The sequence below is a fragment of the Sphaerodactylus townsendi genome, linkage group LG03 (genome assembly GCF_021028975.2).
Source record: "Sphaerodactylus townsendi isolate TG3544 linkage group LG03, MPM_Stown_v2.3, whole genome shotgun sequence".
In the NCBI taxonomy this organism is placed as follows: domain Eukaryota; kingdom Metazoa; phylum Chordata; class Lepidosauria; order Squamata; family Sphaerodactylidae; genus Sphaerodactylus; species Sphaerodactylus townsendi.
In genome coordinates, this window is record NC_059427.1 from 113,095,878 (window position 1) to 113,113,705 (window position 17,828).

Consider the following 17,828-nt stretch of genomic DNA (forward strand, 5'->3'; position numbering starts at 1 on the left):
TACATGAATTGGCAGTCTGGAAGGATAAAAAAAATCTATGTACTTCTCCAAGCTTGCTTCACTAAACGCAGTAAGAAAACTTAACAGGGTTTCGGCTTAAGATGATTTCAGCCGATCTACTACCACCACAGTGAAGCCTTTAAAATATAGCTAGGTAGTACTAGTACAAGAAGGGAACCCAAGAAGTCAAATCACAGTTTAAATATTGTTTCCTCTCACTGTATTTAAACAAGAAAAGGAAGTACCCCTTTGCATGATACACTCTTACTTTGTTCACACCAACTGATACATCACATTAACTTTAACTCTGTATGCAAAGAAAGGGTTTTCTGGATGGAAAGAGTTATGGACCCTCCCCCTTTTTGTTTGTTCATCATAAAATGAACATGTTATTTTTCATTTTAAAAAAACAGGAGTAAGGAGAATAGAGCTGATTACATGCAAATGCTGTTTTCAGAGGATCAAGTGTACAGTAATGAATGTGGGATTAGCTCTTTGCATTTCTGAAACCTCTAGAACTACTTTATGCAGGAGCCTGCACCCAGACAGACACAGTGAATGTTCTTCTAACTGTACCCACAAAATGATCTGTTCACCTTTGCCCATCAACGTCACCTAAACACAAAACCTTCCACCATTAGAATTAGATTTATACACCCTCTATGTGCACAGACACACAATACCCACCCTTGCACATGCTTAAGTAGTAGTGTCATATATTCCTGTTACCTACAGTCCTCTATTGAGCCACAAAAAAGGAATGGCAGAAATTCAGTAGAGTTCAAAAAACTACCAGCTTGTCCAGTGGCTTTAGCATTTGCTCTGTCTTGGCAAGAAAACTCAGTCTTCCATAATACAGCAGCTGGCCTAGTACAGTTCTCCAGCACTTTGAAGGTCCTCCTGACAGCCCATTTCCTCTCTCTCCAAAACAGAGATAGTGTGGCCTTTGCCAAAGTGGGTAAGGCCATGTTTTGTACGAACTGCTGAATGAAAAGTGAACCTGCTTTGCATTTGGAACACTCAAGGAAGGTCATGCTCACAGTACCTGGAACAAAATGTTGCTGGAACACCAAGATTGCATCTTTGGAATTTTAATGGAAACTTTCATGAAATGGAGTTTTCCACATGATCAGTAGAGCGACAGAAGGAAGGAGTGATGGTAACCTGGTTTTGTTATGGTTGTTGTGAAAATAATGAATATATAGGGTTGCTTTGAAACTTTAGACCCTATGAATATTCTTGAACCAGCACTCATATGACATTTTGCAAAAATAACTGTAGTTTCATGTGGAAGTTTGATGCCGCATACATTTCTGCAATTGTAACTTTGCTCCACATAATGATCAACAACCATAGCAGCAAAAACAAAACAAAAATCCCTGCACAAATTTGCTCTCTGTGACACTTGCAGAATTAAGAAAACAAAGGAAATGGTCCTAGGTTCACCTGAATTATGTACACATTTATCTGACCTGTTTGAGAGAATGTGGTCTGTATCCTGTTCTGCAGACAGATGAAACACACTGTTTCAGCAACGAATCAACTTTTCAAAGGCATCCCTTCCCCGCATTGCTGCCATGCCTATGTATTGTCTTAGTTCTACAGCTTTTAAAATCTTGAGTCCTGCTGCAAATTATTTCCTGAATGAGGAGTGTTCGTAAAGCTGTATTATTTGTTGTCCTTTATACTTGGTGGAAGTTTAATTTTTATCAACTCTGTTCTTAGAGCCAAGATTTTCTTTAAAAGGAAGGCAGAAAATTAAACATACATATACTCTGACAAGTCTAAACAGATATCTTGTTATAAAGCAACTCAACACTTTGTGATTAGGTATTATTCCTTTCATTCTTCACAATGGAAGAAACGAATAACTTTATTAAGGTTTTCATAAATTGGGATTTTTTCCACAAATGGAAGTAAGTGCAGGTGATATTTATATGCCTATGTGAAGATTCCAATTAGTGGCACAGTGCCTCTACAGTAACCATAATGCATCTTACCTTTTGGCTGTACAGCTGTCCCACAACAAACCAACCAAGTTAGAAGAGTGGCCTCCAGAAAATCTTGGGACCAGCTGCAATTACCAGCAATAATTGACAGGGTAAGTTTAGATTTATGGAGCAACAGTTTCTCTGCTTTGGGGGACAAGTATCAATTCCCTGCTAGCAATTTGTCTCCACCTAAGAAAAACCAGGCAGAATGAAGGTGAGTAAGCCTGACTGTGCATTGTCATACATTCCAGGATAATGTAAGATTACGGTATACTAAGACGCACTAGTGCTTAATTTCTCCTTCCTTCCAAATTCCCCCTTTATACCAAAACTGTGGTATAAAACTTTGGCAAAACACAAATGGCTGTTGCTAAAAACAAACTTCTGTGGTAGTTCCAACTCTGCTGGATCCTGCAGGGAAGAACAGGGGTGGCACACGCGTCTCTCAACCAGACACAGTCATTTTCAGGAGGCTCTCAACTCACTTCCCATCTTATGGCACCAACAAAAAAGGAATGCATCACACTTCCCTCCTATGAGGTAGTTTATGAACAGATGTCGGCAATAGGAACAGGGCTGGAGTAAAACACTGCAGTACCATAAAGGCAAACAGGCTGACAGCGCAAGGCTGTTGTCCATCTTGCCAGCCTGGGAAGGCATACCAATTGCAGTGGCTAACCAGGGAACCCATCACAGGTGTTCTTAAGATGCACAACAGACAGAACACCCAATCACAGTACCACACAGTGTGCAGCTGCATCTTGTATTAAGAAGTTACAGGAGTTGAGCTTTGATCCTAGGGCTGCCTGAAGTTGGCGGAAAATTGGAACTTGGGCTAGAACACAAACATGAACATTTATGTGTCGCTACAGCCTCTGCCAGTGGTGGTGTTTGCCACCTTGTAGCTGCGTTCTGGGCTGCGGCCATATTCAGAAATGGAAAGCTATTGTCCATGCATAAAAAGGCAGCTTAAATCTTTAGCTGACTTATGATAGTTGTGAAATGACCCAATTCCAATAATTTCTGGCAACCAGTCAGACCTTGGAAATAGGCAAAGAATATTGGACACAGAATGATAAATTGCATCTTGGCAGCAGGCTTTGTCCCTTCACTGGGAAAAATTCTCTCTCTGTTTTTGGCATGCATGCAGCAGGACAATAGGAATTTGAACAAAACATAAAGTTGGAGTGTAAGTAAAGGCAGGTGAGTGGATTGCAGTTACAATGTAACGAGCATGTAAATTCATGTGGTAGCACTCTTTTGCTTTAAATCCTAATGTGACAAAACAGGAATATATACGTAGCCAAACAGGAAAAGATGACTGCTGCCAATCCACAGCGACTTTGAGCACAGGATACAAGGTCATGAATGGCTATCTGAAACTGGTAGCCCTCCACCCCCAATATTATATCCTCTGTGCTGCCAAAGTCACAGAAGTGTTAGATTTTTAAATGTTTTAAATATGTTTGCATGGGTTTGTATTATGGAAACGTTGTGAGCCATCCTGAACCTGTAGGGGGATGGGCATACAAGAACAATAACTAACTAAATAAAAATATGTAGTAAGACCAGTTTCTCTTACAGAGCTTTTGTGCTGTGAGAGTTATATGCATGAAGACAGAAACATAGTTTTAAAATGCCCTTGTCATAAGTTTATTGGTGGTCATGCAGGAAAGCAGATTTGCAGTGGTATAAATTTTTGGACCTTTCTGTATTTTTGGTTCACGAAACACCCCTCTCTCACTCAGGAGGGAACTGTGGCTCACTAGCAGAGCATCTGCCTGTCATGCCGAAGGTCCCAGCACCTTTTATTAAAAGGATCTGGTAATAGGCGATGCAAAAGATCCTGCCTAAGATGCTGGAGAGCCAATGCCAGTCAGTGTAAAGCAACTGCATAGGTTAAAAAAACAGATGCACTCTACCTGAAGTAAATTTTTAGCCCAGCACCACAATCTTCACAGAGTGATACATATTTGAAAATAGCTCCTCCACGCAGAGTGTAATTTCTTTCCCCACTATTAACACCACCACTCCCCAAACCAATTCCTCATTCTCTTTCAGGAGCACCTGTAACCAGAGCCATTTCCTTTACTGTCTTCCCCCATCACTAGTAAAAGTGACAGGCTGTGGGGTGTGTGTGTCACAATTTTCACTAGCATATTTCACTCTGTTGCACAATGCCAGTGTTTAAAGCAATATGTACGCACTTTTTTTAAAAAAAAGATGTCTTATGTGAAGTTGACAAGACAGTAAAATATATTTTTGTTGGTGAAACTACCAAGGTTTTCCTCAGTTTCACTGAAGAAAGGGCCTTGAAGGAAGCTGGTGGCAGGCAGACAAGTAATATACCACAGGGATTCCAATCAGTTAGACTATAAGCACCCATCTCCTGATAGTATTTCATCAAAATCACGTCATGGGGCAGGGCAGCACAGGCTAGAAGGAGGAAATGAAAACCAGAATTTATGAACCACTGTTAACATGACCTGGTGATTTTAGCCTAATTGTCAAAGATGCCTCTTCTAGCAGTCTGGTTGATGCTACAGCCCACCTGAGCAATCTTTTGTGCAGGCAGGGAGATACCCTTCCCTCCTGGCTATTCCCTCCCCAGCAGGCAGACCAAACCCAATAAGCAGACACAAGAGAAACAGAGATGCCACAAAAGTCATTAATTGTATTTTAATGAGACCATGAATTGTGGGGGAGGGGAGAGGACAGAAATGGAGAAAGCAGGAGGCTGCCCTAAGAAAGGAACTGCTCAGTGCTTCGGTTAGGTCGGGTCTATTTTGCCAGTAGTTTAAGATCGTAATACAAGACACCAATGGGCAATGTGCCTGCTTCAGCAGCAAATACATCAAGAGACTGAAGTGGGGTGGGTGGGGTGGAGAGCAGCTGGAATACCATTTTTATTTTGTCTTGTAAACATTTGCCTTGTTTTCCTGCCCCCTGCCCTCTGGGTGAAGAACTGCACATTATTACAGCCTATGGCAAAGCAAGAGCACCCAGACCTGCAGAAATGCTGCTGGGAAAGATGAGTTTGGAGACATTTATCATAAATCCGAGCGGATGATATTGTGTATGGGTCAGGGAATAATAATTATACGCATTTAAATTTACATTGTACATTTGTACACCAGTTCAGATGGAATGGCCCCAAATAAACCAAATATATATATTTATAGACTTTATATATACAAATATATATCTATCTCAACAGATATATATATATATCTCATCTCTTTTAAAAGGATAAAAGGTTAAATCTGTCTTTGCATGCACAGCTGAAAGCCTCACTCGGCTCCGTCAAGCCCTGTACCAGACCCTTGGGGGAGCAGTAATCCAGCTATTGCTAAGGCCTATCCTTTTGGTGTCCTTTGCCTCCTTCTCGCTTGCCACACAGCAGAGAACGGGGGAACACGGCCTGCACCTGGCCAGATTCCAGTTCCAACATCACATTGTAGGGGGTAGGGTTAGGAGCACTTTTATTGCTTATCAAGTAATTGTTTCTATGCATACAGGAGGCATCACACAGTCCACACTGCAGCTACCTCTCCCTCCTACATCTTGCCAAAGGCAAATGAAGCAACAGTAGGCATCTCTCAGTAGTGGTTTCTCTTCCTCATGTTTCACAAAGCTTCCTCTGCCAGTCAGAGGTGTTGAAGGAAAGAAAAGAGGGGCAGGGCAAATCCTGCCAACTGGTACCAAGGGAGTGTAAAAAGATTCCAGATGGTCAGATGTCCATTCTGTTGGAGGCTTATAGGTGTACAGAACCCACCCTAACCCATTTCCCTGGTCTTTCTCAAAACAAGCTTCCAGGAATTAATGGGGGAAGATGCAGGAGTACACTACACTGCCCCCCCCTCCAAAAAATAACCGAATTCCATTCCTTGGCCAGTCTACAGGGAACCTGGGTGTGAATTAGCACAGATGGAAGCTTGGGGGGTGGAAAGAGCACAGTCAGCTGAAGAAGCAGAAGGAGAAGGGTAGGAACAAAACATGCTTGCAAAGGACAACCAGCCAAAACCAGTGGGTACATCTATGGAACGTACCAAGTGAGAAAGGAACGTACCACCTTCCTATCCCTGTCCCTTACACAATGCTGGCATGGAAAGCCTAAGTAGGGTAACTAGAATTTCTTCTTATTTTCCATGATGGGTCTGAAAGTTTTTAAGGGAGATAAATAGGCACCACGTCAAAAAGGCAAAGTTTGGATAAGGCTAAACAAATGGGAGAAAAATAAATTAAATGGAAATTGCACCAGCAATGCCCTTTGCCACAGAGACAGGCTTAGCACCAGGCCCCCAGAGCTGTCTGTCTTCCACAAGTGGCTGACAAGCAGAACTCCTTCAGATACCCCTCGACAAGGTCTCTGGAAACATCTCCTTCAGCAGTGTTCATGGGGAACCGATATGTACAAGAGAACGAATCACAGGACAGGGGACTTTGTGTCATAGGGCGGTGCTTTCTGAATCTTCCTCTGAATTGATTTTTCCTGGTACCGGGTGCCTCTGGACTTGTCCCAGTGGGTCCAGGTGCAGCGTGGCATCAACCTCTACATGGATGGATGGGATATCAGGGTGGGCAAGATCTGAAATCAGGCACAGGTACATACAAAGACAAAACATTATCATGGTGTTCTGAGCCCATTCTGCCAATCAGCACATGTACTTGTGAAACTGACACACTTTGTTTAACTGAGCACAATGTACAACTCCCAAGAGCCTAGAAGCTGTTAATGCCAGAAAAAGGGATGTCATAATATAGTCTTGGTTTGCATCTTTGCTTCGCCATTCTCCAGGACTATATTTTCTTGCAAACACTAATTAATTTCGTAAATAATACACTGGTTTCCTACTTATGTAACTCCAAAGTATAGCTTACTGTGATAATCATGTTCTGGAAATATGCAGTAGATCTCAACATGCCTAGTGGGGTTTAGGAAAAAACTACTACACAAACTAGTCTTAAACTGAATGGCCTTGTCTGGTCACCTGTGACAGATAAGAATATCTAGGTGACTAGGCAGGGAGAAGATTTGGAAATAAGAGCATTGTATCCTTTGCTGTCAAGTGTTACACACACATGTGAGCAGATGTGGTCAAGTAAAAGCATTTGTGCATTGGTAGCTTATAAACTTATTTGGAAGGCTGTTTTAAATTCTTTAGGGGAAAAAATCTACCCCTACCTCATTTGACAGGAAAGCATCAAAATGAAATCCTAGCCAGAGTGTAATAGGAAATCAAAAAATACCTCTGTACAGTACCCTTGCTAAAAACAGATGGTTCCAGTGAAGGCATCTAGATGGTCAATATGGCAATCCTGCTACCCTTAGGAAACTAAAGCACTGAAAACCTATCCTGGCTCCCTGATCCTCAAGTGATTTCATCCCAGACAAGTAGATTCTCTATGGCTTTTTAGCAAAAGAATATTCATTGATATGTCATCCAAACAAATGTAAAATTAATCTTCTCACGTATTGTGGTGGGACCAAAAACATGCTAATACAATCAAGAATGAACAATTTCGACCCTTTCAAGAGTGGTTGTTTTTGTGCACAGTGATGCTTTTGATTAGGAAAAACGGAGCTGAGCTCCAAATTTATTTTATTTCGGTGCACTAGAATAAGTTCTGAATGAAGTTAAGTTCTCTCCTAAGGTGAGACCATTGCTCAAGACATGCTAGTGTTCTCCCATGATAAACATCAGAATGGGAGAAGGATGTCATCAAACATGGCTAAATCCAGAATACAAGATGAACCTCTCCAAATGCTACAATGTTCACAGTGTGTCACCACACTGGCTGGAGCTGCAAATGACTGTATTCTAAGAAATTCTTCCAAAGTGGCACTCAAAACTGTAGCCAAAAGTGGCTGGGAATTAAAGAACAAGCTCATTTCCTGGTAGTTTTATAAAGTTCAGGACTGGAGAATGCATGGATTTTGGACAGGATGAGCTTACATAGCTGTAAATGAACCAAAGCTTCCAGATAGTTTTGGATAAACACAATACCCCATACTGAAAAGTCCAAGTGCTCCAGAAGACATGTGACAAGACACAACAGTGTTATGACATAACGGCTTGTTCGCTTCCCCCTCCCCACAGACCATGGGATGTCCTAGACACAAAGGCAGCTTTTCCACTTTACGTTCTTGGCTAATAGAACTGAATTTGTCTCAGCCCCTCTTCTGAAGCCACTTATTTGCTACTGGCCTTCGCAACATCTTATGGCAGGGAACTCCACATACCAAAAACATGCCTGGAAAAGCCTTTCTAACTGGAAGGCAATAAAAAGATAAGGGAGAAGCATGCAAAGGAGACAGCAAGGTCTAGTCTTTGAGGACCAATGCTCTCGCCATTCATGGAAAGATCAAGGCTCTGGAGGACTGGCTTGATTGATAGCAGTATCCCGTCAGGGATGAAGGGCCTACAGGTCAGCCATCTGCTTGGCATATGTGAGTGCACAGGTATGTCTGTGTTTTCAGTGAAACTGGTGAAACATTTCATATTTCCCACTGAGAATATTTTTGTCTAATAGCATGACAGGGGAAAGGCCCATGAAGGCAAAAAGCAAAAAGGAGCTTATGTGCCAAAACCCAAAAATGATGTGATGCTCGCATCACAAAGAAAAGTCTTTCCCACACAATGACTTCTGTCATATGACAGTATGACATCCCCCAGGGCTACCACAAGAACATTTCTGCATCTCAGACATTAGAAAATACCCCTATTGGGCAGCCTATGAAAGATGGGCAGCAAGGCAGAAAATTATGAAAGAAGCTTACATACTCGCTGAGTTGCAGAACCCCACACCATAAAGTTTAGTGTTCATTCTAGGTGACAGTCCTGTTCCAATGATGACTGGGTCTCATCCTTGACCATCACCAGTCCCCAGCTGTAGAACACTTGGCCTTATCTACTACAAGTGCCATTAATAAATATTAATGGCAATATCATGACATCCCTTGGGAGAAGAAGACATGGAATGGCAAAAGGGAAAGAGTTACATTGGTAGGAAGGGCCAGCAAGGTAAAGAGCAAGTGAATCCTGGGGTTTGGAAAGGGCTTAATTCAACGGATTAATTGTCTGCACATAAAAGGTATCAGGCATGAAGGCCAGTGGTTTTCAGAAGCACACCCCCAAGTTTACTAATAACATTATTATCAGTAAGCTTGGGACAGGGTAGCAGGCTCAAGCAGCCATGCAGTTCTGGATCAGCGTGCCCCATGCAAGGCCAGTGAAATGGTGAATGGTGATTTTGGAGGCGAGAAGGCACAGCCACAGGTCAGGCTAGGTGGGCAGGGGGTATGGCGGAAGAAGGGGAGAGGGAGAGGAGGGGGACTCCAGCTTACCCTGAGCATTCCCCTCACACCTATCCAATATTGCATCACGTGCCTCAAACAGCTGCAAGGACACAATAATAGGATTGGGAGAAAGGCACAGAAGAGAAACAGCAGCAACAAGACAAAGTAGTACACAACGTAAACTCCAGTCAAAGACAATCACCTGTCTGCCTATCAACTCACAAGGACCTGGGAACCTCCTCCCCCCCATTTCCGGGTGACATGAAGGTCTTTCAGTGGCCGTTGGGCAATCTTTAAGGAAGGAAAAAATGATCCTTCAGATCAGAAAGGAAGATTGGCCATTTACAACCTCACAGGCTGCAGCAAGGGAGCTGCCATCCCTTCCAATGCCCAGGCCACTCCATCCTCTATACCAGAATCTACTTCGGTATCCATAACCCCGCTGTTCTGGAGACCACCGGGACACCTCAAGCCTGCAATAAACAGCTGCCAGGAAATCAAAGCCGAGCTCAACCATCAAAGGACTGCAGTGATGGGGGGAAAAGCCCATGTGTATAGATCTTGGCCCTGGGATGCTTCTGCCCTGGGACGGACCCCAGAGTATCCCCTTTTGAGCCTTCCCATTTGCTCCCAGAGAGGTGCTAGCTTTGTTATCAGGCAAAAGCCTTACAACAGGAAAAAGCTGGATTGTTTACTTTTTTCATTGCTAGAGATAATGCATTCCATGCCTTTGGGATGGGTGGCAGGCATAGCAAATGTTATTTGTTCAACGGCATTCAACAAGCACAGCTATGCAGGGGAAGGATTTGCAGGTGCCCATGATACTAGCACCACTGTCATCCCCACAGTAAAACAGGAGGGAGATATGCACCTGAGGCAGTATTAGTACTTCCAGGCAACTGCTCTGAGTGCTATGAAAAGTGACTTTCTGAGGGTAACAGTACTTGCTGGGAGGTCGTCATTTGGGATGTGAGTGTAAACGTTTCACATCCTCAGTTTCTGAAAAGGGCCAAAGAGAACATTCCTGATTTAAAAGGTCTTTAGCATCCTCAGCTTTTGCATTCGCAGCATCTCTTGCAAGATCCTTCCCAAGGAAACATTTCATTCACCCCAGGAGGATGCAATGATCAGGAGATGAAGAGGGAAACTCATATTGAATATACAATACACTAGTATGCCAAATACCCCCCGTTCCTTGCTGTTTTGTTCTGAGTGTGATATTTATTCCTGCACAGCATATTGGGGTGTGTCTCCATTTTAAGAGGTTACTAGTTAAGTATATATTTCTCAAGAACATGGAACTGTGAGAATATTTGACCTAAAAAAATAAGCACATGGCTTGAATTCCACTTTGCCACCAGGGACAGACAATTTTTTTCTGCACATTGTTTTTAAAAAAGGATAAAACCACCAAGAAATTGGCACTGTCACTCCAGCCTATGTTATGGTGGTCCACTCAAAGCCCAGTTTTGCAACAGCTGTCCCCACCTCCACTCTGCTTTGTAGAGTCTGCCAGTAGGAGCAATCTAAAGTCCCATCCAGCAGGGAGACCAAAACTCTCCATAACCTGTCCCCGTCAAGTCATCCCAGCAACACCCCCCCTCCCAGTGCTTTCTGTTCCATTTGATCATTACCTGTAGACATGCTCTCCCCAGGGGATATGCCGTCTAGTATGGTGTGCTCCACGGACTGTGGACTGGAGCCAGATGCGTTTGATGTGGGAGGCTGTGGAGGTGGCAGCGTGGGCCTCTGTCGTGGCTTGGGGGTGGGCCGTGATTTACTTAAAGTGCTTGTCAGGGAAGGAGGAGAAGCCAGAGAAGGAGCAGCAGCTGGGGAGAGTGGGCCTGAGCCCAAGGAGTAGCCTTGTGGGTAACTTAGTCCATAAGGAGAAGGGGTGCTCGGTGGGGTGGGAGAAAGGCTGGCGGGGGACGGCTGCCCTGGGGACTGGTCGGACATGCTGCCTGACTGGACATAAGGAACCTTTGCAGGGATTGGGGCCAGCTTCTTTGAAACTGTAGAAGACAAGACGAGAGACAAAAGTTGAGTTTCATTCACCACTGCAGATCTGATGGGCTTTCAAGTAATAGCCTTTCATGCAAGTGGCAGAGACAAGCCTACTCTGGCACTCCATAACAAGGGCACAAGCCTAACGGCCAGTTCTGCACAGGAGCAGCTGCAGCTGGAAGCTGAAGCTGAAGCAAAACTGGTGCATTATTCATTAATGTGGCTTCTCTAGGAGAAGGACCAAGTTTGGGCTGGCCTCCTGCCTGCCAGAGAAAGAATGACAGGTACAAATCGTGTACTGGCCCTCAAGGAGTGCTGTTCATTTCTAAATCTCAGCAACAAAAAATTCTGGAGTTCGTTTCATTCCCTTTTCAGATATCAATGGACTGACTCCCCACACCAGTAGCCATGCATCGGGTAGGAATGACAGAAGAAGCCCTGACAAAACGTTTGCCAGTTGCGTTTATCCTAGCTAAGGCCTGTCATTTGTTAGCCTCCCCCTAGGCTGCTGGGCAAAGATGAAGCATACCTTTCCGCAGAGTGTGTGGGCTCTGCTCTGTAGACAGTTGCTGCGTGAGACCAAGTGGCTGTTGTGCAGTCCCACACGCCGTCAAATGACCACAAGCCGGGCTGCCTTTCTGCCCAGACACAGGGGAAAGCTCTTTAGTTTTTACCGTGCTAAAGAGAAACAGAAGGTGAACAAGAAGCCATTGTGAGTCCCTTTGTATGAAGGGTGCCTCTTTCAAATCCCACCAGCCCCTGCAGCCTGTTGCAGGGCCCCAGGGCACAGGCCCCCAACCCTTTGCTGGGATAAGCCAAGGATGCTTGCAAAGCAAAGCAGGTTTATGCCCAGCTCCAAAACACAGACCCAAAGCACCAGACAAACTTGCACTGCTACTTTCAAAGCAGAGTGAGCATGACTAGAGCATGAATGGCATTGCAGCCCTTGCTGTTACTCTGTACACAGCAATGAGACAAAACAAAATGGAGGGAAGCCTTTCTCCCAAATCTACCTTTAACACATATCAGTTCATTATAGTGGGGGAAGAGGCAATGACTAACTTACATCAATGGGCTGGGCCATATTAATTGTCCAGGTTTGCTACTTACATGTTGACTACTGCACATAACTATAATGACCAGCAACAGGCCAATTTGGCCTTTCAGTCCAGGTGAATAGCCGAAAAGCAAGGGGGGGGGGGGTTCAGTGAGGCTGAGAGGGTGGGCCCTATGATGGGAGGTGTAATTAAGCTGGACTAGGCAACTACATGCAGCACTGTAGGAGCCTGGAAGGAAAAAGGTCTCAAAATATACTGGGCTATACCATGGACCTCCTAGGGCTCTAAATGGTAGCAAACAGGCTGGTGCTGCAGACTTGCGTGGCTGCCTGTAATGCAAATCAAAATTCCATGAGACTTCACGACTACAGGAAAAAAACAGTGCCTCGGCCTGCTTTAGAGAATGGATTGAATGGACTACTGATATTAATGATCACTATAAACTTGGTTTTATTTTAAATCATTGTCCTGCCTTCCTGAAGGAATCTTAGGAACTGTCATTTAGGGAAGGCAGTGAGAATTTTGTTCCTGGACCAAATTTCAGTTCTGAGGGTTCTCAGGGGAGAGAGAATGAAGCAGGTCACTGAAGTTTACCACCTTTGTAGTTTAGACAGAGCTTCACTGAACTGCTTCAGCAGGAAGGCCTTGCTAGTTGACACAATTATGCAGTCTCACTAAACAGACCTACCACAATACAGAAAGTGACGGGAAGATGCTATTTCTCTGCTGAGAGACAAGGGCCCAAGCCCCCATCCTTATGAGGCATATTGTGACCAATGGCAAGCAAATGGTACTTGCCCTTAAACCACTTATGATGCCTAAGCATTGTCAAATAAACATTTATTTACCTAGTGAGCCCGGCTCCTCTGTCTCTGGCACAGGTGCAGCTGACCCAGGGGGGAGAGACTGACATACGGGGGCTGTAAAGAGTGCCAGGAGGATCGGGTTTGGATAAGGTAAGGGAAGTTTTCACGTGAATAGAGGAGGGGTTAGTCTCAGGACCATGCATCTCTGTGAGGGAGCTCTGCTTAGGGAGGTGCAAGAAATATGGTTTGGGGTTAGAGTTAATGTCTAGTTGCTGAGGGGAGGGAGAGGAAGAGGAGGAGGAGACAGAAGCAGGGGGCAGAGTTTGGCTGTATCCTGACCACCGATACAGTGGCAAGGGAGGCTCAGGCCTAGTGCATGGGCCAATCTTGGAGTGGAAGTGGTGGAAGGACGGGTAGTAGGGGTACGGGGGAGGCTTTTCATCCTCAGGGGATGGGTAGATGTAACAGGAATCCAACCAACTAGACGACACACCATCTGTGCTGCAAATGTCCAAAACAACAAAACAAAAAGGAAAAAAAAAGAGCAGAGAGCATTTATACAGGGAGGAACTGAACAGGAGTTTTGAAAACAGCCAAAAGTAAAAAAGGGAGGAGAGAAAAGAATAACCACCAAAACATTCAGGAAAGAGAAGGGCTCCCAACTGCAAAATATACAGAGGACTGAGGCAGCAGCTCCCAGTCTCCTGAGATGAAGACATTGAACTTGGTTTTGGCTTTCTTTCCCATAAGCCACTCTGAAATTACAGCATTCACTGGCAACTAGAGCCCAGACCCCTGTGAGTGAGGCTGTTCATGATCCTCCCCCTCGTTCAAAAAGCTTACCTGCCATTTCCCCCCTTTCGAAAAGCTTACCTACCAAAGCAGAGGTTTTTTTCCCTCCTACAGCTGTAGAACTTAGGGGAGGAAGGTATATCTACCAAATTTCTTCTTCAGTGCTAGACTCTAAATTGGCAATTCCTACATTTGGCAAGATTGGGTTAAAATCAAGCACTGGTTCCCTCAAACATCAAGGCTTAAGGGCTTGAGGGTTCAACTTTGGGAGCAGGGAACAGGGCAGTGTGTCTGTCCCTGGTTCAGAGGTTATATAACTGGAAAGCAGTGATGCTGCAGAAGTCATCAGTTTCTAAGCTCAGAATATGAACACTGATGTCTGAAAATTCTAGCCCTCAATCCAGGCAAGCATTATAGTCCCCCCGCCTAATTATTTTGTGTCTCCGACTATCACCTTCTCCCCTTTAATTTGCTGTCCATCCCCTGTCCTTATCTTAAACTCACCTGGCATCAGGTAAAGGAATAATGGGACAGAACTTTCTCTTTGGAGAGTTCCCTGATGCCTGAGATGCTGGAAGGGGGCTGAGGTTTCCAGAAGGAGACCATCCTGCCACTGATACCCAACAAACTTAAGGACTGGATTAGGGGGTGGAGAAAAGCAGCTTGTGAGGAGCTGTGGGCTCAACCAAAGGTCAAGGGGAAGAGAGGGAAACATTACATGCACTCCTGATGATATCATGAGGAGCACAACAGATCTATAGCTTTACAAAAGGCAACAGTTGACTGAAAGCTTAAGCCAGGACCCAAGTTTACCATCCCATGGCTTTTGGGGAAAAAAACGATCTACCCCATAGAAATATGGGCTGTCTCATTATGTTGGATACTGCAGAGACAATAGAGCAGCAGGAAATCCCGATCCAAGGAGGGGAAAGGTAGGAAGGAGAGAGGCAACAGCTGGATCATGTTCCGAAATGAAACTCCAGGGGGAGAGGCCCTCAAGTGGCTGCTGGACTCCTTCCAAAGTGTTAGGTATGCATTTGCAGTTGAGGGACACCCAACCCTAAGAGGTCAAGAAAGCATGGAATGGGATCCAAATGAAGTTGCATGTCCTCATCTCAAGGGCTTGACTTGGGCCCCAACCAATTTCCCTGACTGATGTGAGCTCATTACTAGATGTGGCAGATTTTTTTTCAGTCTTTGTTTTGAAAAGATAGGGGGAGGTGACAAATGAGGTATAGCTCAAAAGAATAGCTACCATGATGAAAAATGCTGTTGCTCAGACAAATTACTTCGTTCCTGAACTGAGAAAAAGCTCTGCAGTAGGAGTTAAATCCAACCAGCTTTTCCACTGGTGAAAAAAGAAGAATGAGGCCTCCCTTAGACACCAAAACAGCTATGGGGGAACTGCCACGTGATAGAAGCCCATAGTAAAGAGGCTAATTATGCGAAATTAAGTGGAAAAGCAGGCTGGACCCAATCCTGTATTTCCAGTTAGCTGCAAATTCAATTTCTCTTGTTTAGCTTGGGTTTAAGGCAGTTATCATAAGATGGGCACATGCCATCAGCTTGCAATTAGAGAAGACCAACCCTATTGGCAAGTTCTGGGTACATGCTTATTTGAGTGTGGATTAGGAATTCCAGCCCACTACCTGGCACCCCTGGAAGCTTTGGGGGTTGGGCACAGGGAAAATGTGATGTCATGTGATGTGTCATCACATCTGGGCAAAAATCTTAACATGAACTTAGCCAGTGCTCTAGAAACTTTATGGTATTACCCAAAGAGTTTCCAGAGTTGTGCCTGATGGGCTGACATCATGTCCACTCATTGCATGCCAGCATTTCCATCCCCAACTGATATCTTGCCCAGCCCAAAAAAGGGGGCAGGTAAAAGAGTCTGAGGTGGGGAAATGGCATGTCTGTTATGGATGTACACGGGAGAGTGGTACAGGGTCTTGTGAATTTAAAGTAATGTGGCTACACCATTACAAATTAGGCTGGCTATTGTTAAAAAATGAGATGTAAAAATGTTTGGCAATTCACTGGAAAGGAACAAGCCTCTAATCCCTTAGGGTAAAGCAGATGATAAAGAACCAAAAAGATTAAAGAACAGCAACAGAAAGAGGCTGCAAATGTAGACTCTGTAGGAAAGAATTAAAGATGCTACTGCCACGGATAAGAGGTTGGAAAAGTACTGAGAGGATCTCTCTGGTTTCCCCCGTGAGAACACAGAACAATTCTGCAACAATGGAAGAACTCCATCCAGATTTTTCCTCAGATCTCTCCCTTTGTTTTGTGATAAAACATAACTGAGCATGGTTGAATTTTGTGATGTTTCGTTACTATTTTTTTTTCCTGGAACTGCTTGTCCCGTGCATGCCTCCTCCATCCCAAGTCTCTGGTGAGAATGTCAACATGCAGCACATTAAAAACCCAATTCCATACTTGCTTTTAGCAGGGAGCACATCTATAGCAGAAGCACAGACCAAAAACCTATGCATGATATTCCATGGGCAGCTCTTCTATCTGCACACATGAGTATAGCAAGCATGAAAGATTATACCCAGGAGGCCTGCTTGCCAGAAAGCTGACCCTATGTATGAATCCTAAGCACAAAATAACATATATCAGAAACTCTAGATTTGCACATCCAAGATTTTTCCAATGGAATAAAGGGTATTGAAGGTGTCAGGATAACTGGGATCTTAAAGGGAAAGGCCAATCCAACCCTTTGACTTAGGTAAGGATAGACCTCAAGGGTATCTTGTTAGAATCTAGGCATAAAAGTATTGGCTCAGTAAAAGCTACTACCGTAGCACATACTTTTTAATGGGAGCCATGTTTCAGAATATTTGGGAAGAGAGAAGAAGAAACAGTGAGGGTTTGTCCATTCTCTGTGCTATCACATCGGTATCAAAGGAACAGTTTTTGGGTCACAGATCAGAAAAACATCCACCACCAAGCTCTTCCTTATATTCTCAGTGCTAGTCCTGCATGACATCTGAAACCTTCTGCAGGTGGTGGATATTCTTGTTGCTTACATTCAGGTGGGCCAGACATAGTACCATTATTTTGTGCCTGAATTCTCTCATATACACACACGGACACACATACACAAAGTGAAAGCTGAAGCAAAACTAAAGAGGGCCCATGCAGGTGCAGGAGTAGCAGACATGTTCACAGAGACTCCAGGACCACAGAACGCAGTGGCAGAATGTTTGCTGCCTCCAGAACTTACCTTGCCCGTTCAGTCCCTGATGGGAAACCGAAGCTAGTTGGAGTAAGGGAGGGAGTAGCTGAAATGTCAAGAGATTGCTCAGGAATTGGTGACTGAGGAGTAGCAGCAAGATCAGAAGGCGGAGCAGGGGGCTGCATGGCAGGAGGGGTGGAGGATGCCTTACGAACTATGGAGGTGCCTCTGCGAGCCACCCAAGAGGTGTCCATCACCCGGACGCCCATGCTATGGTGGGGAACACAGAGATACTCCCTTACCACCTTGGAAGCAATGTTCAGAGATAAACAACACACATACTGCAGGGCTAAGGGGAGGAACCACCAAGCTACACTCAGGCCTCTAAGGACTGCAAGGAGAGACCCTTTCCTGCCATGGCATATATGGAGATGACACACTAGGAGCCAAGATCAGCTCTGATCTTTAAACACAGGCCTGTGTGTGAGAGATCATGCTTTAAAATTCTTCTCTAACGGGGCCATGCCTTATCTCCCTGAAAGTCCAGGAAAACTGTCAAGGGATATGCTTTCTTAGGAAACTCTCTCAAAGATATCTTTGCCTTTCTGCTTGGCAGGTTGGCTCTGAGGGCAGACATTGCTCAGCCCCAGCAATTTGGGGCTCTTGTAGTCAGAACACGAGATTTTGAGC

The 17,828-nt window shown here is 44.5% G+C and overlaps 2 protein-coding genes across 15 annotated transcripts in view; one reads left to right on the forward strand and one right to left on the reverse strand.

Moving 5' to 3' along the window:
- Positions 1–17,828, forward strand: part of LOC125429801 (testis-expressed protein 47-like) — a 55,771-nt gene that overhangs the window by 17,991 nt on the left and 19,952 nt on the right. For 2 of the 6 annotated variants that reach the window (XM_048491284.1, XM_048491278.1), the window contains one exon: positions 2,016–4,653. In XM_048491284.1, the coding sequence (XP_048347241.1) occupies positions 2,016–2,203 (188 nt within the window). In that variant the 3' untranslated portion in view covers positions 2,204–4,653. Of the gene's footprint in view, positions 1–5; positions 4,654–17,828 lie in introns of those variants that run through there. The other 4 variants (XM_048491283.1, XM_048491281.1, XM_048491279.1 and 1 more) reach the window with 3 other exon arrangements.
- The window catches only part of ARHGAP44 (Rho GTPase activating protein 44), a 117,433-nt gene continuing 104,250 nt past the window's right edge, over positions 4,646–17,828 (reverse strand). For 3 of the 9 annotated variants that reach the window (XM_048491270.1, XM_048491271.1, XM_048491268.1), the window contains 5 exons: positions 17,187–17,408; positions 13,202–13,660; positions 11,825–11,973; positions 10,926–11,303; positions 4,646–6,579 (listed from right to left, as the gene is read on the reverse strand). In XM_048491270.1, coding sequence (XP_048347227.1) covers positions 6,440–6,579; positions 10,926–11,303; positions 11,825–11,973; positions 13,202–13,660; positions 17,187–17,408 — 1,348 coding nt within the window. In that variant the 3' untranslated portion in view covers positions 4,646–6,439. The other 6 variants (XM_048491276.1, XM_048491275.1, XM_048491273.1 and 3 more) reach the window with 5 other exon arrangements.